General features: G+C 50.1%; 1 protein-coding gene across 2 annotated transcripts in view; it reads right to left on the minus strand.

Moving 5' to 3' along the window:
* GFPT1 (glutamine--fructose-6-phosphate transaminase 1) overlaps positions 1-25081 on the minus strand; it is a 42640-nt gene that overhangs the window by 6506 nt on the left and 11053 nt on the right. The window contains exons 4-19 of one of the 2 annotated variants that reach the window (XM_064637731.1): positions 23653-23778; positions 22886-22944; positions 21168-21302; positions 20029-20090; positions 19295-19374; positions 15453-15558; positions 14121-14284; positions 13284-13379; positions 12904-13001; positions 11371-11491; positions 9783-9940; positions 7045-7159; positions 6578-6705; positions 5519-5686; positions 5049-5210; positions 416-4457 (exon numbers count right to left, since the gene is read on the minus strand). In XM_064637731.1, the coding sequence (XP_064493801.1) occupies positions 4413-4457; positions 5049-5210; positions 5519-5686; positions 6578-6705; positions 7045-7159; positions 9783-9940; positions 11371-11491; positions 12904-13001; positions 13284-13379; positions 14121-14284; positions 15453-15558; positions 19295-19374; positions 20029-20090; positions 21168-21302; positions 22886-22944; positions 23653-23778 (1823 nt within the window). In that variant the 3' untranslated portion in view covers positions 416-4412. Of the gene's footprint in view, positions 1-415; positions 4458-5048; positions 5211-5518; positions 5687-6577; positions 6706-7044; positions 7160-9782; positions 9941-11370; positions 11492-12903; positions 13002-13283; positions 13380-14120; positions 14285-15452; positions 15559-19294; positions 19375-20028; positions 20091-21167; positions 21303-22885; positions 22945-23652; positions 23779-25081 lie in introns of those variants that run through there. The other variant, XM_064637730.1, reaches the window with a different exon arrangement.

Raw genomic sequence — 25081 nt, forward strand, 5'->3', positions numbered from 1 at the left:
GCTGCCTGGCCCTGCCTGACCCAGACAGGGCTCTGTCCTGGAAAAGAAACCAGGAATTTCAGAAGTTGTGGAATGTGTGTAATATCCACTGAGCACAAGTTAGGTATGGGCTGTGCTGGCTGTGACTGGTCTGACTCAGTGACAGAAAACAGGTAATTAAATAAGAATTAAGGTACAGAAGGTAACAGAAACAGTTCTGCCCTAGGGGGATTTCATGGGCATTCTTGGAGAGTGGAAAAAAATCACAGCTGGGAAAGGGAGGTGAAATTCAGGCTGTACCTCTGACTGAAAACAGCCTGGCTGGGCAGGAGGGGAGAGTTAAGCCCCAAGGTTTTCTGCTTTGAACACCCTGCCCTGAACTTCCTCAGGGGCTACACCTGTTCTCAGAGCATTTAACTAAAGACCAGTAATTCCATTTGTTTAATGTAGGGCACTTGATTTTATTCAAAGGGTGAGATACAAAAAAAGTAAGCAAAAAGACAAAACCCAAATTATAAAACACTACAGACAAAAGTAAGACATCTTCTGCATCGAGCACATGACAGGAAACACGGTACAGTCTGGTCCCCACAACCCAAAGCCAGCTGGAAATGTACAGCAGAGGCAGAGAGATCTACAAGGGAGGAAACGTGGGCTTTGCCACTCCAATGGCTATTTACAGAAACTGAATTGAAGGCAAAGAGTTTTCTTTCCTTTTATGCAACCCAAACACTTCTTTGTTTCTTCTTCTTCCTGTTCCTGACGAAGAGGAGGGACTCCATGCTTTGAGGCAAGTTTGGTACATTCAGGTAGGATCTAAAATTAGCCACAGCTAAACACTGACGTGCTACTCAAGCCCTGAACTTCAGTCCCTGCCTCCATCCAGCTCGGGCCACCAGGCACCTCCTCATGGCATCAGGGACTGCCAGGGACAGCCAGAGAGGGGGAAAGCCCAATTCTGCACTTGGGTTGGTTTTACTTCTACCTTTAGATGTTTCACACTGCAGCTCAACCAAACCTGTGTGTCTGGGCTCAGCTTAAGGCTCTGAACTGAGGATTACATGTCAGGTCTGTGAGCTCTGTCCCACTGGGCTGGGAAAGGGTCTGTGTGAAGCTTTTGGCTCCTTCAGGGCAGGGGGTTGAGCCTGACCCAGTAAGGGTGTCCAGGCAGGATTTTGGACGGAGGGTGCCCCCACCTCCAAGAGGAGATGGATCTGCCCTGTCAGTGCTGCCCCTCACAAGGACAGGGCACCCAGACACTGCTTTGTACAACAGTGCTGACTCCTCTGACAAACCTGGGAAAGAGCTGCTCCCTCCCTTCTGCAGCAGAGCCAGGAGGGAAAACCTTGCTGACATATATTCCATATATTCCACATGCAGCTTAATTTCCATGTGTGTGTGGAATCTTCCTGTCAGCATGGAATCTGTCTGGGAGCCATTGGGCAGAAACAACGTGTGCTGAGCTGGAAGTTCTCTGCTCTTTGGTAATTAAAACCCCCTAAGACCCATGGGCGTGTGCTCCCCTTTGAGGGGAGGAAAACTCACATCAAAATAAACTGTGACCAAAGGAATGGAATAGGAGCTGCTATTCCAGATGGAAAGGCCTTTATCTGTATTTACCTGTGGCTCAATTTTAGAGACAGGGCTACTGAATTGTTTCAACACCTCAGTGAGGAAGGAGAGAATTTTACTGGCTCAGTAAGCAAAACATTCATTTGGGAGAGCAGAAGACTGACTGGCTGTTAATAAATATCACAAGACATTCTAAACGTTTTCTAAGGAAAAGAGAAACATCATCTGTTCATCAAAATGCAACACATGGACAAAATGAGGTAAGGAAAGCTAAAAGAGTCCTTTGTACATTCTCACTTCACACTGCATGGCAACAACAACACCGAGACGCTGAACGGGTTCCCTGCACGCTCAGCAGGGAGATTCTTCACACAGGTGTGCTCCAGAGCATCCTTGGACACCGAGCCCTACAACATCCAAACCCTGGTGGCAAGGAGCTGCTCCCCCTCTGCTTTGGCAGCCAGGAGCTGGACACACTGCAGGCAGTTTGCTGCAGGAGGTGGGTGCTCACCACTGTCCCCTGATCCCTCGGGAGTTCAATCCTTCAGTTCCAAGGAACAAGGATTTGTCTGTCACAGCACAAACCCAAAGAGCTCAGCACTATCTGTACAGTTACACTGACGTGGGAGTGTCAGACTTAACATTTCTAACTCAGACTCCTGTTCTTTGGTCCTCTTTGTACACAGCTTTCATAAATATTTAACAGCCTGCAATAACAAACTTCTACAGAACGGCAACTGGTATCTAACAGGGGGGTCTGCCCCCCTGGGCTGGCAGACCTGGCAAGCTGGTGGGCCCTGTGCAAGGCAGGGGAAAAGCAAGGCCTGCTGCAATGGGGAAAGAGATCTTAAATCATTCTCTTGCAGGGTTGTTTCCTGGGAGATCCCAATCCAAGGACACAGGGTGGGACACTGCACCTCCCCGTGCTGGGGGGATCCAGGGGGAGCCCTGCCTGGATCCAGCCCCCCACGGGACAGGTTTGCACAGTTTCTCTTAAGCAAGTTGGGTGGGAGGAGGAGGGGGAAGAGGAGTTGTCTTCCACTAGTCAGCACTAAACATGCCTTGTTTTTTCCTCAAGGACAATTATCATCTCCAGCTGAAGCAGGGAGGGCTACTGGTCATGTCTAGGCAGAAGCTCAGCTGTCATGGGGCAGTGCCTCATACACAGCATCTGCTCACCTAAAATGCAATATTTACTACTTTGTTCTTAAACAGACACTGGCAGCACAATGTGTTCATAAATTAATAGTCTGAATATGACAGATTAATAAACACATACATTGGTTTTGAAAAGTTGTTTCCAGGCACACAGTTTTCACACTCATAATAAAACTTCAGCTGACACTGAACTGAAGTGAAATAGTCACTGTGGGTTCATCCGAAGTAGAATTGCTACAGAGTCTGGGAACACTGGATCTGAGCAGTCATGGAGCAGCCTGGGTCACTGCTCAGCAGTGTCACCCTGTGCCAGGGGAACCAGGACTCACAGTCCCCAGCCACTGCACTTGGCAAAGCCCTTTTTCAGGGGCAGTGAGTGACCTGCAATATTCACTTCACGCCTTGTAGCGTGGTTTTTCTTTTAGGGTGCCTGTGTAAGGCTAATTCAAAACCCAGCACGATGGCAGGAAATTCACCCTTTTGCATTAGGAAATACATAGTAACTGCCCTTTGATGACTCTGAACAAGTCAGGTTTTAAGTCCTGAGGGCATATTTTCCATGTCATTTCTGATTCTCTGTAAGTTTGTTATGAAAACTATTACCAGGGTATTTATTTCTGTCATGTCTACGGAGCCTTTTTATCCCCTTCAATTTTAAACCAGCTGAATTTGACACATTTAAACTGCTGCTAAATAAACCAGAGCCCTTGGTGTCATTAGGGGACTCTGGCTAAGTCAGCCTCAGGAAGGAGCTTTAGTGCCACCTCTGCTGGAGAGACACAAGGTAAAAATACAGAAATGCATCCAGAGCAGTGAGTGACCTGCAGCAAAAACACAGCACAAAGCTGGAATTCAGATGTGTCACAGTCCCCCCTGCTCAGGGCAAGGGGAAAACCCTCAGCACAGGAAAACTCCTGCTTGTTCAACAAAACCCAGCCCACAGCACCAACAAACACCAGCACAGTGAGCACTGGCCCTGCTCCTCCTTCCCCCCAGTGCTCCCAGTCACATCCAGTGTCCCACTGGGCACAGCAGCTCTGTGCTGGTGTCACACAGAGCCCAGGCCACCGAGGCTACATGAGATTGTCACTTGCTATGTTTTTGGCATAGTTAAAATCCTGCTGAAGCAAAGTTACTTCCTTGGCACAGTCCCCACGTGCCCAGAATCGAGGAGGTCGTGGCAGGGCAGTTGGATTCCCTTCTGTACATGAGGCAGAAATTCACCCCAAAGGCTTGTTTACAGTTTGGTTCCCTGGTAAAATATCTGCACAAGCATGACCAGCACCAGCTCTTGTTCCAGTTGTATATTCTGGGGTCCTGCTTCACTGCCTGAGAGCGTGACAGGTGATTAATTCATTCAGTGCTTTCTCATCAATGACTGGAATGAGCCACACTGGGGCAGAGACAATGACATCAGCTCAAAGTAAAGTGGAGGGCCTCTTACCTACTAGACTCAGTAATCTTTAAGAAAACCATTTAACATCTTTCATGGAAGTCTATTGTTCAAAAAAACCCAAAGCTATTGACATAGCATGTGGAATCAACTGGACAATCACTAATGTAATGGAATTATGGTGATCTTATACACAAACAATGATTTACCAAAATAAGATTTACCTAGGGGGCTTTAAAATCAAGTTATTTTGGTACCAAAAAAAGTCTTTCATTTAATTCCCCTTTGCCCCTATGATTCAGATGATCTTTCACTCTACAGTTACGGACTTGGCCAGATTTCTTGGAAAATCAACCTGCAGAGAGGGAGGAGAAAGAACACGCTCGTGAGTATTTACACACTTTGTTTGTTTGTGTAGAACTTTGTAACGTGTGGAATGTTTGCTCTGCTTTAAATTGAAAACAACTGAACATATTCTCATGTCAATTTAGCACAATCAGTGCAGAAAAAGTCCATCACCTTAATTGTTACGACTCCTCTGTCAAAAACCAGGAGCAGATTCCTCTAGTCCAGGTTGTCACAGTGCTCAGATGATAAGAGGTCACTGATAACAGGTCGAGGCCAGTGTCTGTGTTAAGACCAAGTACCTAACACCAACAGACTGCTTGCAAATACCCTTCTGAGGACTGTTACCTTCCTTTGAGCCTCCTAGCAGCCCTGCAGACCCTGTGAGCTCCTCCCAGCACAGACGCTCCACTGCACCAGACTCAGCCACGTGTCCTGGGCTCCCCCCAGGTCTGCACTGGCCAGGGCTGCCCTTCACCCTGGTCATTCCAGCAGCTCAAGCATTACACAGACAACCCCCAGAGCCTTCCAGCCTCACCCAGGCACTGTGCCAGCCCTGCAGAGCACACAGGAGAGCAGAAGGAAGCAGTGCTGTACTCACGTCGTATCCCCGGAGCACGGCGAGGTGGAAGGCCAGCAGCTGGAGGGGGATGACACTCAGGATCCCCTGCAGACAGTCCACTGAGTGGGGAACCTTGATGGTTCTCTTGTTGTTCTTAATGGTCTCGATGTCCTCCTTGTCACAAATCACCACAGGTCGCCCCTGAGACAGAGGGAAATGCTGAGGAAAAGCAGGTTTGGAAGGTCCTTCTCTCGCTCTGTTCAGAGCATTAGCAGCAAAAACTTATCACTTAATTTGGAACCCAACAGCTTCACATCCCCTGGGCAGCCCTGGAGGGTACTTAAGGGTTAACTAGAGCACACCAGGCTGCTGCAAGAACTGCTCTTGAAACGCCCACAATATTTACTGGGTTCACATTTTGGGCAGTGACACTGAAGTGAACAGCCTGGGAACTGCTTCTCTATTAAAAGCAGCATTTCTGACGCCCTGCAGACACTCCAGGTCCTCACCTGCCGTGCAATGACCTGCTGGAGGGCGTTCTGGCACTTGGCATAGGTGTGGTCTCTCATGATGATCATGATGACGGGCATGAGCTTGTCCACGAGTGCCAGGGGGCCGTGCTTCAGCTCCCCTGCCAGGATCCCCTCTGAGTGCATGTAGGTGATTTCTTTAATTTTCTAGGTGGGGAAAAAAAGTTCATAAAATTTGAGCAAACTTGTGATTATTGTTTTTTAACCACCTCTGTGGATTCCTCCACTTTGTAAGTTTTTAAAGCTTTCTGGCTCTCCCCAGGTCCAACAGGCAAACGAGTCAGCCTGAAAACCCAGATCCGAGCAGTGCCCCTGGGCTGGGCTGCCACCAACACTCACAGTCCTAACACCAAACCCACCACAGCCCTTGTGACTTGCCATCAGCCAACATATCCCCCATCACAGTCTGACTGGGCAGACAAAGGCTGGGATATGCCCGGAGGTCACTGGGGGACTGCACTTAAACCAACAGGAGTCTCCTCAAATGTAAAAACTGCAATTTATGGGCTTGGAAAGTACACACTCAGCTTTGGATGGTGAGTGTTTCTGGAAAGCTCATCCCAACACATCAAAGACCTGTATTTATTGGAGTGCCCAGCGTGTCACAATAAAGCATTCCCAGTGTGAATGGGGCAAACACACCCTTTCAACCCCGTGTAGCCTGTGACATGGGAATCCTTGAGGAGCAGCCTCAGCATTGTTAGGGTGACTTTTAGCTATTTGTAATCACAGAATCACGGAATGGTTTGGCTTGGAAGGGACCTTAAAGCTCATCCAGTCCCACCCCTGCCATACGCAGGGACACCTTCCACTAGCCCAGGCTGCTCCAACCTGGCCTTGGACACTTCCAGGGATGGGGCAGCCACAGCTCCTCTGGGCAACCTGTGCCAGTGCCCCCCACCTGACCCAGCATTGGCCACACACCAGAGCTGCCAGCTGCACTCACAACTCTTGTAGCCCCTTCTTGCTCCCTGCACAGAGATCTAAAGGCCACAGCTAAATGTGTTTGAACCAGCTTTAAATAAGGAAATCTCTTACCAGAGCTCCCTCCAGACATGTGGCATAGTGGTAGCCACGTCCCATGATGAGGACTGACTTCTGATGGTACAGCTCTGTGGCCAACTTCTGGATCTCATCATCCATGCTCAGCACTTCTTTAATTAAGTCTAAAAGGAAGGAGGAGAATTCAAATTGTGTGTGCTCATAGCCTGTGTCTCAAACTACACACACTGCTCATCCTTCACAGGTACAGACAGCAGGGACCTGCAAACAGCCTGGACTCAGTGTTTTACTGGTCTAGTTTAGTGGTCTGAGCCCTGAGAGAGAATGTGGCTGCCAAGTCACTGGAACAGCCCCTCTGCACTCACTGACCAGGGTGGCTGGTCCAGGCCTGCTCAGACCCAGGGGTTCCCAAAGACTGCAGCACTTCCCCTTGGTCTGAACCCCCAGGGACTGTTTAACTGGGCACTGGGGGTCTCCAGGAGAGCACAGCCAACGTGTCCTACCTGGCAGCCCCTTCAGCCCACGCATGATCTCCTTGCGCCGCTCCTGCATGGAAATCCTGTCATCACACATCATCAGGGCAAACATCACCAGGGACACAAACTGGCTGGTGTAGGCCTGGGGGGAGAGAGGAAACGTGTCATTGTGGCACCAACCAGGTAGTTGTCACCTACCAGGTAAAACCCTCAGGCCAGCTCTTGGCTTTATTCTTAACGCAGCACCAAGTGGCAGCTTTTGTTCCAATTCAGTAGCAAAGATGAACACGAAGCTCACAGGACAAATCTCATTTGAGCAGAACTCCAGGGGGAGGCACACAATGATCTCGTGCTCCAAGACAGTCAGACACCACAGCCAAGATTTTACATCTTGAGATTCTCTGACAATTCCTAAACCCTGTTTTGTGACCACACCTGTGTCTTTCTTCACTGCAGGTAAATGCTGCAAACACTGGAGATGGGCAGAGCCACTGACTGGAGAAGGACATGGAAGCCCATGACAAACAGCTGAAACTCCTCTGGACCTCAGGCCAGGTAAGTGATTTCCCACCTCTCCTCTCTAAGAACAGACCCTGAACTCTTCCCCTGGGTGAGGCTCCATCTGTGCCCACGGGGCCCTGGTGACTGGTGCCACTGACCCTGGGGAAGAACCCCCTGCACAGGCAGTGAAATGCTCACACTGGGGCAATTCTATTCCCAGAAACACGTGAGGGACACTCTCCAACAGCTGCTGCACAGTTTCCCCTCTGAAGTCCCTGCAACACAACTGTTATGAAATGGGCTGTGGGGCCAGCCTGGGACTGAAGTCTCTTAGAAATAAGATTGAGGTTTGTAGTATTTGTCCCTTTCTAAGCAATGATCAAACAAACTTCCATGTTGCTCTACTGCAGATTTAAATAGCTCTGGAGGAATCCAGGAAAGCTTCAGTTATGCTGACTAGAGCCTGCTATGGAATGGAGCTGCTCTGCTTTGGTGCAGCTGGAGGTCACAGAAGCCCGCAGCACCAAGCAGCCACACTGACATGCTTGGGTTGTTTAGAATATTCTCAAAGTGAAGTTCTGGACAACCCGAGGGCAGAACCTTTTCAAGTTCCTATTTCAAATATGCACAACTCTGGTAACCCCTCACATGAGCAGAGAAAAAGTGCCATTTATCTCCAAACTGTACTGTTGGCCATGCAAGAACAACAGGGACAAACAACCCGTTCAAGAGTTTCTTGTAAGAGACTCGTGAATTTTCCATGATCAAATTCCCCAATGAACTGTTAAACTCGAATGTGGTTTTTGGCTGAATTTATGTAACAGATTGACATCATCTCGCCTCTAAATATAACTAAACCAAAGCAGATTTCACCATGCAGAAGCACTTCATCAAAATGAAATGCAGCAAAGCAAGTTATTTTGTACTGCAGCACACGTAGCCAGAGTAATCCTGTTAGGTGGACACTGGTTTTCTGTGAAAAACCATTCCACCACTTGGCAAAAGTATAGTCTTAATATCAGAGTTTCTTTGGTAAAGAAGAGCCTGTCGGGGACTTAAGAGTAGTCAAGCTTTCCATTGCCTTGTCTATCAATCTTTAGATTTAAGTTTAAACTGAGTGTGCACCTCAAGACAAATGATGGCAAAGAGAGAATTCTTGCCTTTTAGAAATCATCCTCTCTGAGAGCCATTTGTTTTCAACATTTAATATAATTTCCTTATAACATTTCATTTTAAAAAGAGATTAAAAAAACCCTTTGCAAGCTACAAGTAAAAGAAAATGAAGAGTGTTGGTGGGCACGTGGTCTGGGACTACACAACGACTGAGAGCAACAGGAAAGAAGGGACTGAAAGCATTTAAAGGGGGAGCCACGTCAGAGCCAAGCCCTTCAGGGGAGGCTGCAGTGACAGTGACACCAACAGCTGGAGGGGTGTCTGGCTGGGCTCAGCCTGGTGCTGGGCTCACCTTGGTGCTGGGCTCACCCTGCTGCTGAGCTCACCTTGGTGTTGGGCTCACCCTGGTTCTGGGCTCACCTTGCTGCTGGGCTCACCTTGGTGCTGAGCTCACCCTGGTGCTGGGCTCACCCTGGGGCTGGGCTCACCTTGGTGCTGAGTTCACCTTGGTGCTGAGCTCACCTTGGTGCTGAGCTCACCTTGCTGCTGGGCTCACCTTGCTGCTGGGCTCACCTTGCTGCTGGGCTCACCCTGGGGCTGGGCTCACCCTGGGGCTGGGCTCACCCTGGTGCTGAGCTCACCTTGGTGCTGGGCTCACCCTGGGGCTGGGCTCACCTTGGTGCTGGGCTCACCCTGGGGCTGGGCTCACCCTGGTTCTGGGCTCACCTTGGTGCTGGGCTCACCCTGGTGCTGGGCTCACCTTGGTGCTGGGCTCACCCTGGGGCTGGGCTCACCCTGGGGCTGGGCTCACCTTGGTGCTGGGCTCACTTTGGGGCTGGGCTCACCCTGGTGCTGGGCTCACCCTGGGGCTGGGCTCACCTTGCTGCTGGGCTCACCCTGGTGCTGGGCTCACCCTGGGGCTGGGCTCACCCTGGGGCTGGGCTCACCCTGGGGCTGAGCTCACCTTGGTGCTGGGCTCACCCTGGTGCTGGGCTCACCTTGGTGCTGGGCTCACCCTGGTGCTGGGCTCACCTTGGTGCTGGGCTCACCCTGGGGCTGGGCTCACCTTGGTGCTGGACTCACCCTGGTGCTGGGCTCACCCTGGGGCTGGGCTCACCCTGGGGCTGGGCTCACCCTGGGGCTGGGCTCACCTTGGTGCTGGCCACGCCGATCTCGGGGCCCGCGTTGATGTGCACCCCGCAGTCGGTCTCGCGCGAGATGGAGCTGCCCACGGTGTTGGTGATGCCCACGGTCAGGGCTCCCCTCTCCTTGCAGTACCGCAGGCACATCAGGGTATCTGCTGTCTCACCTGCACACACGGGAGGGAGGGGCTGGGTCCTGCTGCCATTCCCCCGTTCTGGGAGCTCTGTGCCTGCTGTAGCAGCTCCCCCAGCCCCAGCACGCTGCCTGAGCCCTGAACACAGCACAGGCAGAGCTGCCAAACACAAAACCTATCAACGGGATTTGGGGCAAGGAAAACTCAGCGTTCTGATGTGGTTCACAATAAAAGGGGACAAAAAAGGGTATTTTCTTCAACAAATCCAACTTTCTTCCTTTTTCTGGTTAATAAAAATTTACCTGGGGCAGGGAGGGGTGAGGGAAAAAACATATTAGGGATGCCTGGAGCTGCTCATGAGCTGATCTCAGAGATGGGATAAGAATAGAAGGTGCTGTGTGTCCCTGCTTGTGTCACCAGTTTGCTTTAGTCCTAAAAGGACACACCCCTGAGTGCTGCACATGCGAGGTGACAACAGAGAACAGAAACCCCAAGGTTAGTTTAGTGCCCTCATCCCTCAGTGCCCAAACCTGCCCTGCTCACTGCTCCACTTACAGCAAGTCCTGCAGGGTGGGAATCTATGGCCAGAACCAGATTTATGGGTGGGGGGAAACAGTTCTTTGAGCTCAGTATTCACTTTGGGTTTGTACTGCCTGGTGAGCGAGCTCAGGTTCCAGGGAAATCTGTGTTAGGTTGCCACATCCAACACTTCAGGGGAAAGATGGAGTCCCTCGTGTGCCCTAAGGAGTGTTCCCTGTTCGACTGGGACAGTTCTCCCCAGGGAGAACTTGACCATGAGCCCCCCAAAGAGGATAGTTTGAAACACTTGCTACTGAGAACACAAAATTGCTACCAAAAGAGTATTTTAACCTGTGGGGATAAAGCAATGACCAGTTTTAGTGTCACAGCTGAAGATCAGTCATAAAAATCTGAAATGGTAAATGCAACTAAGAGGGAAAAACAATGTATTTTTGTATTGCAGTTGTCTTTGAAAATATGAATATGATACACATCATATATTTTTTTTATGCTTCAGTGTGCCTTTTATCTCCTACTCCATTCCAAGGTGGTTGTATTTTTTGATACTTTTGTCTAATAGTTTCATTTCTTCAGTGGCTCCAATCCACCATATGGCAGTGCTTTAACTAGAGAACTACAACTATTCCAAAGAGCTGCCTTTCCCCAGAGCTCAGCAGCACGCTTTAGTCTGTTGATTGATGGAATAATTTCTCACAGAGAAAGGAAACAAAATCACTGTTACCATATGTAAAGCCCAGCCACCCAAACCCTGCAGATGGACGGGAGCAGAACCACTCTGGGTCTCCTCATCTCCAGGCTCCATGTGTCCAGTCCTCCCCTCACAGGTCCCACAGCAAAGCACAGACAAGCACCAGGGTCTGGCCCTGCTGCCCCTGCCCTTCCTCCCTGCTGTGTGCAGGCAGGAGGAGTGCAGGGAGCTGTACCTGACTGGCTGAGGAAGAAGCAGACGTCGTCTCGGAACACGGGGGTGTTTCTGTCCAGGAAGTCACTGGCCAGTTCCACCATCACAGGCAGTTCAGTCAGTTCTTCCAGCACCTGCCGGGTCTGGGACGAGGAGATGGCAGGTATGACATCATGTTTATAAAACCAAGTGTTTGCAGCACAAAGAAGCCTTCTAGTTGCCACACACTGGAAAATATTACTCTCCAAATCCCAGGTGAGTATCAGTGCTGGGTTATGTTTTGGTTACTCAGTAGGCCCACACTCAAGTCGCCAACTGCCCCCGGTAACGTGCCCTTGCCTTGGCAGCACAAACTCCTCCCTCACAGGGAGACTGTTCTCAAGTCAGTCTCACTTATTATATAATCCTCAGTATGTATTATATAATGCAAGGTGTCCTTCTGTCAGACTGTACCTTGAACTCAGAAACCAGCACCTATATCCAGGCCAGGCCAGAGGCTGTTGGCTAGTCCATGTTTGAATTATCTTACAGGGCTGATCAGGAGGGACAAACGTGTTCTCTTGTGGCCCTTGTCAGTCAGTTCCCAATGCTGTGCTCTGCAGCACTGCTGAGAGGAGGAAAGGATTCCTCTGGAAAGCTGTGAGCACTTTTAACTGCAACATTTCAGGCTGCCAAGCTACCCCCCAGAAAGGCTCCAGCGACCCCTCCCCTGTGAGCGATGGGGGGTCAGACCCTGAGGACAGAACCCCACTGTGGCTGCAGGCACAGTCAGTGCTGCTCTGAGACACAGAGGGGAACTGCTGCACTGGGCAAGCACAGGGATGTCTGCAGGCCCATCCCATCACTGTCCACACAGCAGAGCAGGAAATCCTTCCTGGCTCGTGGTAGCCCCTGCCTTGCTGCACCATTTGCATTCTGCTCTTGCACTGTCCTTCCCCTGCCAGCTGTCTTTTACAATAGAGCAGGTTTTGGTTTTTAAAGCCTTCCATAACCACGAAAGCCACAGGCAACATTTCCATAAGTATTCAGGTTCTTCAGCTTTTTTTCCTCCTGCTGCTGCTGTAACTGCAAGTCTGGTGTTTGCAGCTTTCACAAGGGTCTTCATTCACCTGAGTGCAGTGGCTCCATCTGAACCTGAAATCAGTCCTTAACCTGCCTGCACTCTCTACGCACTCTCCAGGGAGACTGAGAGCACCTTCCAGTGCCTGAAGGGGTTCCAGGAGAGCTGGAGAGGGACTTGGGACAAGGGATGGAGGGACAGGACAAGGGGCGATGGCTTCAAACTGAAAAAGGGTAGACTAAGATCAGATGTCAGAAAGGAATTCTTCCCTGTGAGGGTGGAGAGGCCCTGGCACAGGTTGCCCAGAGAAGCTGTGGCTGCCCCATCCCCAAGGCCAGGTTGGACGGGGCTTGGAGCAACCTGGGCTCGTGGAAGGTGTCCCTGGGACTGGATGGGCTTTAAGGCCCCTCCCAGCCCAAGCCATTTCTGGCTCTGTGACTCTGTGCCTGCTGCTGAAGCCCAGCTGAGCCCCCTCCCAGCCCAGCCCTCGCTCACCGCCACGCCCGCGTGGTAACTTGTGCCACACGCGATGAGGATCAGACGCCGACACCTCTGGATCTCCTTGATGTGATCCTTCAGCCCACCCAGGTTCACTGTAAGAAGATTCAAAGACAGAAATTAGGGGGGCCAGGTAGCCAAGATCACTGGTGCTACCACGATGTGTTACCACCTCCATCAACCACTCAGCAAACAAACATCACAAAAAGATCTTGCCCCCAGCACGTGGAATTCTGGAGGCACCCTGGGGCACACACCATCTGACACCAGCAAGGTTCTCATCCCCCACATCATCCCCTGCTGCCTCCACTGTAACTGCTGTGAGGAACTGCTGGACACTGAGCTGTCAGAAAGGAAGGAGGCTCAGTCTCAATTACCAGTGTAGTCATCAAAGTTGACCCTTCCTCTCATCGTATTAACGACGGATTCCGGCTGTTCAAATATTTCCTTCTGCATAAATGAGCTGAAGTTGCCTATGAAGAAAAAGAAAGAAAACAGATTAGAACACTTTACCTCCTGGTAACTTCAATTTTAAATTACCTCCTGGTAATTGAAATTTTTCCTGTGTTTATAGGGAGAAGCCTGGAGCAGAGTCACTAACGGGCCAGTTACCAGTCAGAGATTATTAAAGTGATACTTCTTTTTCTGCCAAAGCATCAGCTCATCATGAGAGCTCGATTCAAATTCCTAGAAGGTGTAAGTGAAGGGGCAGATCTGGAATGGCAAGTCTGCTAGGGATCAATCTTGGAAAAAACAGCTGGCTCCGAGCAGGAGGTAAAATTCTCAGCCCCACAACTGTCCCCATTATTGTGTTAACAGCAAGAGGGAAAGTCCCAGCAGATGTAAGGACTTTTCTCCCCATGAGGGTAATAAAGCACAGGAGCAGGTGCTCAGACAGGCTGTGGTATTTCACAGAATCACAGAATACACAGAGTTGGAAGGGACCCACAAGGATCATTGAGTCCAACTCCTGGCCCTGCGTAGAGCCCTACCCAAGAGTCACACCATGTGCCTGAGTGCATTGTCCAAATGCTTCTGTCCTTGGAGATGCTCCAGCCTTGACTGAACACTCTGGTTTGCCTGAACACCCCGGAATGCTTGGTCCTGGCTCAGGGACTGGCCCAGGTGACCTCCAGAGGTCTCTTCCACCCTCATTTATCTGTGTTTGCAGGGAGGGTCTGTGCATCTGCACGGGTGACCCCAGGAGCTCTCACCCTTCATGATCTGCTGCAGCTCCATCTGCAGGGTCTGCACGGCCCGTCCCGGGTGGTCTCCGGCCGTGCGCTTGATGCGGTGGATGGACAGACGCCCGTCCACCACGGCCGCCACGTCGTCGTCCTCCAGGAAGATCACCCTGTTGGTGTGCTCGATGACAGCACTGGGGACACACAGCACTCACGTGAGACTCCCACAGCTGCAGCCCCTCCCCAACCCAACACACAGCTTTTGATCCGAGAAAGTTGCTCATTTCAAAGGAATTTCTCTTAAAATCAGACGAGTCCCGTAAAGTGCATTCCCACCCTGCCAATGGAACTGGATTTTTTCCACCCAGCTCATTATTAATTTCAGTGCCTGCTTTAAGGAGAAACTCTGCACTCCTCAGACAGAGCAGCGTGTGCAGCACTGGGATGTGACCATCAGGAGCTGGGCAGTGAAGCCAGGACAGTGCTTTGCCTTGGCACACAGGCTGCTCAGCCAGAGGAGCAGGTTCCCTCCTTGGTTTTTCCAGGGATAAGCCACTGTGGCTACCTTCCCCATCTGCAGAACTGGGGACAGCTTGGCCCCCTGGTACAGCCCACTGAGATCTGCTCAGAAGCACCCCAAGAATTAGATACTGTCAAACACCTCCCCTGCCTGCAGTTTACCTGGGGAGGGTCAATACTGGCATTACCAGAGGGATTTGACATCCGTGGCCAGGTTTTAGTCTGTGCTCTCTCTCAGCTGAGCTCAGGTACAGCAGCTCCCTATTTTAGTAGCTTTTGTCCTGACCTTGAGCAAGTCACTGAAAAGCTTTAAAACCAGAACACATCAGGGTGTCCTAAGACTCTCCAAAATACCCTGATGAAAAGAGCTGCAGAAGTCAACCACTGCAGGATTTTTACATTCCTGGAGCAAGCATTCATTTCCCTAATACAGAGAATCCCAAAAGCTCTGCTAAGGTTGCAGCCAAGTTAGTCTCTCCTCCCTCTGGGATTACAGTAAGACACCTTTGATGATGAAGGAATTGCATGTTTGAAGAGAATCAACACAATTCTCCTGGTAATTAGCATCTGTCCTGTTAATTTAGGTCAGTACTCTCTCAGGTTTCCTATCAGTAGGAAATCTTATCAACAGATGTGCCTGAAGAAGGGTAACACCACTACTCCAAGGAGAGCATTCATTCCTTGAACAGAAACTCTGATTCTGTTAATAATTGTAAAGCAATGGCCACATACACACCATTTCCTTTATTCACAAAGAAACCACAACCTCCCCATCTCTTGTTCAAGGCCTCACCTTTAAACAGCATATTTTTATATACACTAAAAGAGGCTGAAGAACCTTACCTGGCATCAGAAGCAAAGTAATACTCCACAGCTTTCTCCTCCACGGGGAAGAGGCAGGTGGTGCTGTCAACACGGGACAGGCTGCAACTTCCCTTCTTGTCCTTCCCTGGAAGACACGAGGATCAGGAGCTGCCCACACGGACACACTGGGCACAGGTCAGACCCACAGAGGCCCCAAGGCTCGGTACCAACATGAAGCACTGTTTTGATCCCCGTGGGTGGTCACAGTGAGTGGAGCAGGGACGGGACAGGGCAGCACAGCAGCACTCGGTGGTGTTGTGCCCGTTCTCAGTTTGCTTGCAAGGGGTTTATGTCTTTTCCAATTCAATCTGCAAGTGTAGTGTTAGTGCAGGGTTTTAAGTGTAGAGGAAAATGTAAGTAAAAGCTCAAATGGAAGTTCTGTGTGGCTCCACCAGCAGAGAATTCAAGCTGCTTCGTGAGCAGCCACATTCACCCACTCGAACCTGCCCTGGGTGTGATTTGGAGTTTCTCCCCTGCTCCTGCCTCACTGACTCTCCTGAGGCTCTCAGAAATGGAGCAGGATTGCTTTTTTTTGTCAATTATTCTCAGCACTGGGGAAATTCTTTCAGAGCTGCCACCTGTGCAACCACAGGGCTCCACTGAGCACGGCAGATGTAACCCAAGCCCAGTTCTGTCTGGCTGACCTCATGGTCAGACACAGCTCAGGAAATCCAGGATTAAGTGCTCAGCGTTGTTCCTGTGCTATCAAATACACCCACCTCACTCTGATCCAAAAATCAGACCTGCTGTGGGTCCTGGGCTGTTGCCAGGAGGGATCCAGGTGTGCTGGAGGGGACAGGACTGAGAGGCAGCTTTGGAAAAACTTGTGCTCAGCCTTAGAGAAATCCACCAGGGATCCTTTCTGGAATACTCTGCTAATTCCCAGTACTCTCTGATCTTCCTCCTCAAAAAATACCTCTCAGTGGTGAAGCTCATCAGGAATGCAGATGAGGACCCAACACCTACTGCTCAGCACTGGCCTCCAGCAACATCATCTGCAAGTCACTGTGCAGGGTATGGGAAGGGTGGGGGTGGATTAATCAGCTTATCTACCAAAATGTGGCTATTGCTGAAGAACAACAGCACTGAAGTTACTCTATTCTATATTTATTCCATAATCCTGATGTTGTTTCACCTACTGGACACTGATCTGATTCAGTGATGTAAGTACAGCTCATGGTGTTTAGATTTGTACTTCTGCAAATGAACACGTAAAGAAAAAATACTGCTTTCATGTTGGTACTCAGGAAGAAAGGTCCACTCAGCAAGGATTTAGAGCCCTCCACTTGAGTTATTAAGTCAGTAAATGAGGAGAACAACATCTTGGTTGTTGAATTGAGACAGGACAGGCTGATTTGGTGTTGAGACAGGACAGAGCAGAGCTTTCTGTTAGTGGCCATTCCCCAAGAGAAGCACCCAGACCTGATCAAAACATGCAAATTTGGTTTCTTAAAACATAACACTTCCTTGCATTGACTTTATTATGTTGCATTGCTTTCCTGTATTCCAGATTCTACACTGAGCTGGAACTGGAACATGTTCTTACTGAGCACACGCACGTGCAGTGTGTGTGATTTCCAAGGAGGGGTTGGGAAGTTGCAGTGAGCATTATCAGCCAATTATGATTATTATGTTATCTATGGATTTGTCCACAGATTGTCCATTTATCTACAGATAATCTGGACTGTTGCTCTCCAGCACCAACCCCCCATTTACTAGAATTTAGAAGCAACACAGAGGTAATCCTTTACTCCTTCACTCTTTTCCCTTCTGAATCAAAAGTGGAGACACCATGGAGAATAAACACAGGTACAGTAAAAATGGGTAGGGGAGTCATTTTTCAGCCTCCCTGAGAGCTGAGGTACTTTGGTTCCTGAAGTCCCTGGGAATTAAGGTTAATCTGACTTCAGAATTTTACCCTCAACACTTTACACTGACTTGAGAGCTGTGTTTGCTAAAAAGAAACAAAATCTCACCTGATGTTTGCAGCCAGGTAAACCAGCTATTGGCAGAGAACACAGTGCACCTTTCCACAAACCCAGGTTTGTTCCTCCTCCAGCAAGAGGGGTTTCTGAGATCCCACCCACTGAGCTGCCAGTGCCTGAGGTCACCAAGAATGAGATCTTTTCTCTCACAGAAAAGAGCTCCCCTGCTTCAGATGTGAACTCAGTGCCTCACATCACATGTGATGGGTTGGCCTTTAAAAAAAGTTAAGTACTTAATGTGAATTAAAAATGGCTCACCCTGATAAATGAGCAGAGGGAAAGAAGTTCCAGCCTCAGGCCAACTTTAATGCTTCGACCAGAGGCAGCAGTTCAGCCTCACACCACAGTCAGGGGGAAGATGCAGCTCTGACAACCAGAATTCCAGAAGGAATTTTGGACAATGCCTGCATCAGGATTATTAGCAGCCTCCTAGTTTAGTGGGCTTTGTTTTCTAAGGTAATTTACTGTTTCCTCCTGTAGTCAGAGCTGCAGGGAACATGCACTGTCATCAGTTTTGCACATATGCTGAGCATTATGTCCCAATATTTGAAATGGGATGGTGGGTGGATTTTCCTGTGTGTTGCTCATGGTGTTTCTGATCAAGAAGAAATTCTGGTTATCCCACTTGTTTCACTACCCTACACAGAAAGCAATAACCACATATTAAAGAGACAATGCATCTTTGTGTCATCTGTGATTCCTTTCCTAAAGAACTGGAGGATTTGTCTGAAATTTCCAGTATTAGCTTTTTTCTGGTAGGCACCTTCCTCCATTTTTATGGATATTCCATCAAAAGAATGATCCATAGATTGTACAGCTGGAAGTGCAATTGGGAAAAAAAAACAAACCAAACTTCAGACACTCAGTAAATAAACACAGTGTTACATACACACATAAAGGATTACTGCTAATTATCCAACACAACCAAGAGGCAAAGCTGCTGGCACTGGTTCTTGCAGCAAGGGAGCAGCTACACCGTTAGGAAGCAGCAAGACACAGGACAGCAATTGCTCTGGATCAACTCCTTTGGATCCCTGCATTGCTCAGGACACAAGTCCAGGGCCCAGGGACTGAACAGGTTCAGACCCTTCCAACAACAGCAAATTACAGGGTAATTCTCAGTCCCTTTTCACTTTCAGGGGTGCAACTGTGTGTCTGTGGTGGCAAAACCCTCGTGTGAGACAGACAGACAGACAACATAACTACACGTTAAATACAGACGGTCACACAAAGGGTGTGTGACAATTCTGATGCTTAAAAGTGCTGTTGGGGGGTGAGGGAAAGGTTTGGGATCGTGCCAAGCCTCCAACCTATAAAGTTCTGTCATTTTTGTTCTTGAAAACAGCCAGGTCTAGGAATGCCAATATGCCACACACAGAATACACATCTGAGTATCTGTGTTTAACTATACTGTTACCTGTACTGTACTGAACTATTCTAACACCCCTGGAAGTGCCCAAGGCCAGGTTGGACGGGGCTTGGAGCAACCTGGGCTAGTGGGAGGTGTCCCTGCCCATGGCAGGGGGTAGAATGAGATGGGCCTTAAGGTCCCTTCCAACCCAAACCATTCTGTGATCCTATGATTCCATTTTATTCTATTAAGATGCATTTTCCTTGCAACCACTGGACATTAAAGCTTTGATTATAAAATTGGAGACTGACACGAGGGATGCGCTGGCAGAGCACGTGTTAAAAACCTACTTTAAGAAAATCTCTGATAACGGTTTAATTTACGATTTACAGACAACAGTTTAAAAGTACAATCTGCATCCCGAGGCACACGAGTCTCTGCAGGATCTGTGCCCGTGCCCTGGCAGAGGGAAGGGTCCCACTCACCGGTGCGGTACAGGATGGGGATGTGGTCGGTGGAGAGCTTGTGCTCGCTGCGCACGCCGATAAGCAGGGGGCTGCCTCGCCTGCAGGAACAGCAGGACAGCCTCAGACACAGCCCACCCTCAGCCCAGCCCAGCACGGCAGCTGAGCCTCCAGAGCCTCCCAGAGCCACTGCAAACAGGAGAGGCCACAACAGAGCGAGAGGATCTCGGAACGAACACAACACAAGGATGTGAGGAACCTGTCTGAAGGTCAGAGAAAACTCTGCCAGAGTCACTGCAATCCCACAGACACCTGAACTGGGAACTGTTCCTCACTGCACGTACCCACAAACAGGCATTGGCACCAAAACTCAACACCTGTGTAGGCACATGTGTGGCTAAACCAACCCAGCTGATGTTGATGTGTAAAAGTCAGGCAGAAAACCTGAACATGGGGCTAGCCCAGCTTCCAGGTCAAATGGAGGACCCACCCAAGTGCTGCCACAACAGCAAGCACCAAATAAAAGATAAAACCATCTTCTTTCAAATCACAACCAGAGTATACCAAAAAAACCCCAAAGCTTTTCTATCACAACCAGACCAGGTGTGATACAGCTGGTCACCAAGACATTTTCCAAATATCTCTGGGAATTTTCTGTTATGGTAGATGGAAAATAGGAGAAAGGAAATTAAAAACAACAGCCACTCTCAGCCCAGCACATCCAGTGTGATAAAAACAACCTCTACCACATTTACCTGGTACCAACGGCCTGCCCAGGATAGTGAACACTCTTGAACACAAGGGCAAAAGCACCTTCCTGGAACAAGAGAAACACAAACTGTTTATCCTTTCACGTGAGGCCTGGGCACCATTTCAGTATTCCCAGTACAGAAGCTGCTCCCGTGTTTCTGGGAACAAAGAAGATACACCAAACAGGTGGTTCCACAGATGTCTCAGAACCACCTGTAGCTGTAGCCCCCTCACCCTGGAAGGATCTCCCTCCCCCGAGCCCAGGCAGTGCATCCTTAACCATGGAATGAGTGTTCTGAACCCCAGAGAGACACTGCAGCCAGACAGCCTTGGTTACCCACCCCATGCTCCTGCATTAGCTCAGAGCACAGTGAAGGGACCTACAAAGGCAAAGGAAGCACCAAAACCTTGGGGTGTTTGCCCAGGTGAGGTGGCACAGAACGTACAGGTGAGCCAAACCTGCCAGCAACACACACTCTTGGCCTGCTGCTACAAGAGCTCCTGGCAGGGAAATCACTGAAAAACTCTCCTGAACGAGGTGCTCTGGGATGAGAGGTAAACTGTGATGGATCCTGTTCCTGCACATGGCTGGGCACGGACTGACACGTGGAACCAGAGGCTCTGCGGTGCAGTTCCCACAAGGGGTCAGCAGCTCTCCCAGATGGAGATTTCAGGAAGGACTGGAAGCACAGACTCACCTTCACACAGTCTCTCCCAGGCCAGCTCCCACCTCCCACACTCAGCCCCCCACACCCCAGGGACTGGCAGCCTCCAAGGGCTGCTGTGCCCCAAAATGGAGACCTTTTCCAGATGAGTACTGACTAATATTAAAGAAACCCAAAGGCATGTCTGAGATGAACTGCCAGAGGCAGGAGAGACAGAAATGTGCCCCTGAGCATCCTGCAGTGGTGGCACGGGCAGGCTGCCCTGGGCAGTGCTGGAGGGCAGCTGCTGATTTTGGGCACTGTGTGTCTGTGCTGGATCCCTGCCCTGGCAGCACTACCAGCTGCTGGATGACCCTCTCCACCAGGGTGGTGAAGCAGTGCTGTCTTTGGCACTGTGTGTCTGTACTGGGTGCCCTGGCAGCATTACCAGCTGCTGGGCAGTGTGTCTGTGCTGGGTGCCCTTGCCCTGGCAGCATTACCAGCTGCTGGATGACCCTCTCCACCAGGGTGGTGAAGCTGATGTCGTCGCTGTCGCGGTTGTCGTACATGTACTTGACCAGCTTGGCGATGCTCTCCGTGTCCGTCTCCGACTCGAAGTCGTAGCCTTTGCTCTCCTGCAGCGACAGCACGTGTGGGTGACCAGCCCTCTGCCTTCCCTCCCCTCTCCCTCCTCCCTTTGTTCCTGCATTTGCTTTTCCTTCCTTTCTCCTAACTTTTCTTCTTGCTTTTCCTTCTTATCCCTCCCTTTGACTTTTCTGACCTTTTCCTCATAACTTTCCTTTTCTTTGCTCCCACCTTCCCCATCTTTCCTTTCCTTCCCTTTTTCTTGCCTTTCTTTTTTTTTCTGCCTGCCCTTTTTCTTTCCTGCCTTTCCTTCTTTCCTGCCTTTCCTTCTTTCCTGCCTTTCCTTCTTTCCTGCCTTTCCTTCTTTCCTGCCTTTCCTTCTTTCCTGCCTTTCCTTCTTTCCTGCCTTTCCTTCTTTCCTGCCTTTCCTTCTTTCCTGCCTTTCCTTCTTTCCTGCCTTTCCTTCTTTCCTTGTTTTTTATCCTTCCATACTGCAGTTGTTCTTCCTCTTTTCTCCCATCTTTTTTTGAATTCTTCCCTCTACTTTTCCTCTTCCTTTTACTTTTCTGCCTTTCATTTTTTCCTTCTTTCTCTCCTCACTTCACATTTTCCTTTCATCCTTCTTTCCTGCCTTTCAAACTGCAAGAATATGAGGAAGGGAGCACAGGGCAGTGAGTGGGAGTGGGAGTGAGTGCAGAATGGAAGAGAGTGAGAGTGAAGGGGTGAGTGTGAGAACACGAGCAGGGGAGTGAGGAGGAGGGGGATGTGAGTGTGACTGGGGAGGGAGAAGGAGTGAGTGGAATAATGAGGGGGTGTGAGAGAGGGAATGTGAACAGAGAGAGTGGGAGAATGGGAGTGGGAGCAGGGGTGTGAGGGATCAAGGAGGGAGTGTAAATTGGGGGAGTGAGCACTGCAGTGAGTATGAGTGTGAGAATATGAGTGGGGGAGTGAGGAGGGATGGGAGTGGGAAGGCAAGTGGGGGTGAGATAGAGAGGGAATGGGGGGATGGAACTCAGGAGTAGGAGAGTTACTGTGAGAGTCTCAGTGAAGGTGAGTGCAAATAGGAGTGGGGGAATGTGAATGGAGGAGAGTGAATGTGAGTGAGGGAGTGGAAGGAGTGAAAATGAGATCTGGGGAGTGAGTGAAGGAACAGGACAAGTGGGGAGTGTGAATGTGAGTGGGGGAGTTTGAGTGGGAAAGTGAGTGTGAGAATACAAGTGGGGGAGTGAGTGGGAAGTGTGTGAGCAGAGGTGAGTGGGAAGTGTGTGAGCACAGGTGAGTGGGAAGTGTTGTGAGCACAGGTGAGTGGGAAGTGTTGTGAGCACAGGTGAGTGGGGAGTGTGTGAGCAGAGGTGAGTGGGAAGTGTGTGAGCACAGGTGAGTGGGAAGTGTTGTGAGCACAGGTGAGTGGGAAGTGTTGTGAGCACAGGTGAGTGGGAAGTGTGTGAGCACAGGTGAGTGGGAAGTGTGTAGGCACAGGTGAGTGGGAAGTGTTGTGAGCAAAGGTGAGTGGGAAGTGTGTGAGCAGAGGTGAGTGGGAAGTGTGTGAGCAGAGGTGAGTGGGAAGTGTGTGAGCAGAGGTGAGTGGGAAGGCAGGGAGGGAGTGTCCCACACACACCCAGGGGTCACTCACCAGGAATTTCCGCAGGTCCTTGTAGTTGGTGATGATGCCATTGTGGATGACAATGAACTCTGGGGACAAAGGAAAGGCCCTGTTCAGCCCTAGCACCAGCCTGGCAGCAAAGCCCACAGCCATGGAACTGACCCCAGAGCCCAAAGAACGTCACTGTGGGAGAGGCACTTGGCAGAACAAAGCAGATTCACCTCCTGCTGGGATTCCCTGCTCTGTCCCACTGGTGTGGCTGGGAATGGCAGAGGATAAGAGTGACATGGGTGGGACCAGGGCTGCCAAGATCCTGCAAAGCTTCTGGAGTCACTCAGGCACTTGGCAGCTTCCATCCTGCTGGGAGCAATTAAACTCCCTGCTGCTCCTGGGGCAGCTACACCCATCACAACCCACACTGTGACAGCCCCAAGCACAACAACCCCTTCTGTGCAGTGGGATCGGGGAAAAACCAAAATAAATGGGGAAAAAAGTATACAAAATCCTGCTCCAAGGAACGGTCACGAGAGTTCTCACCATCCAATTTCCTTCTGCCTTTACCTCCCTGCTCTGTGCCCACACACCCACCCAACCCCTGGGCACCAACCCCACCCCTCCCTGGGATCACCCCTCACTGCCAACACACCCCGTGGCCAAAAACTGAGTCCAGCCCCTGCAGCTTCCCCTCAGCTGGGCTCAGCACCACTGAATACACCCCCAGCCCGGGTCCAGCCACCCCTCCAGGGCAGGGGAGGCAGCAGGAAGCTCCTGCAGAGGCCCCAGGGGCTCAGACTCACCGTTGTTCTTGTCGGAGCGCTGGGGGTGGCTGTTGATGGGGTTGGGCTCCCCGTGCGTGGCCCAGCGCGTGTGGGCGATCCCCAGGTGCACATCAAACTCGATGTCCAGGTCCATGTCCTGTTGCTCTGCAGCAGAAGGGGAAGGTTTCAGTCCTGAGGGGCTGTCCCTACCCCAAGGTGAGGTGGGGGTCTCCCCAGGCCTCCGGGGATCACAGGACAGGAATGCTGGCAGGGAAACAGAACCAGCAAATCCCACAGGACACGGAATCACAGGATTGTTAAGGCTGAAAAGGACCCTTAAGATCATCAAGTCCAACCAAAACACCAAGGTGTTTCCAGGGATGGACAATGCAGACGGACACAAGCAATCACCCTGCATTCCTCACCTTGCTAAAACACAAAATAACCTTTAAGAAAGAATCCAACCTTGTTATCTCTCAGGATGCCCCTGTGACCTGTCACCTGTGACTGTACCAGCCCACCTCATGGCTACACACCACTTAGTTACTCATCCCTAACCCCTGTCTCTAGAAAATGTACCATTAGCAATAATATTTCTTTGGAAAAAAAATACTCCTTTTGTTCCACAAGTGTCTCCACAACCTCTTTAAAACTATCCTGCAACTTTCTTGAGCAGACAAACGTTTCCTCAGGAATCCTTTATCTCTCTCCTGTTTCTGTACCACACACCCCACCTCATCTGGCTTTTCTGGCTCCTGGTTTACACCCAGAGCAGACCAACCCACCTCCTTCTGGGACACACAACACTCTGCACCTGAGGGTAACACAAGAGTGGGTTAAAAAGACTTGAATGACATCAACACAGCAGCTTTGGGATGTGAAACAGAGATCCTGACTGCTCTGAAAAGCACTTCCCCACCCTCACACAGCCCACCTGTATCCCACTCCCAAAAACTCTGTGTCTTTGCATCCAGCTCAGATTTAATGAACTTAACATCTCAGTCAAGGGAACACAGAGAAGCAGAAAGGGCTGCAGAAGCCCTCATTGCCTGCTCTCATGATATGACAGTGTCACACACCAGTGCTTTCCCAAAGCCACCTGCAGAGCCCATCACCCCCAGATGGACAGACTGAGCTGGGATAAGTGTTACAAGTGAACAGTTAAAATCCACCTGGTGAGATATTAGAGCATTTCTCCTTTCTGCTCAAGCTCTAGATAATTATCTCTCACCTTAAGGATTGATTTTGTTTGGGGTTTTTAGGTCCTTTTTAAAACATATTTCAGGTCTATTTTATTTTAACAGGCTGTGACTGATTTGTCTCAAGGAATCAGGACTTCTCTGTGCCTTCACCCCACACCCACAGGATCACTGGGGACTGCTCACAGCACATGGTGCCTTCACAGCACAGGGGTGAGTGTTGACACCTCTGGCTCTACACACCCAGGTCACTTGGATATACAGTGCTG

This window comes from Pseudopipra pipra, chromosome 28, assembly GCF_036250125.1.
Source record: "Pseudopipra pipra isolate bDixPip1 chromosome 28, bDixPip1.hap1, whole genome shotgun sequence".
Lineage (NCBI taxonomy): Eukaryota > Metazoa > Chordata > Aves > Passeriformes > Pipridae > Pseudopipra > Pseudopipra pipra.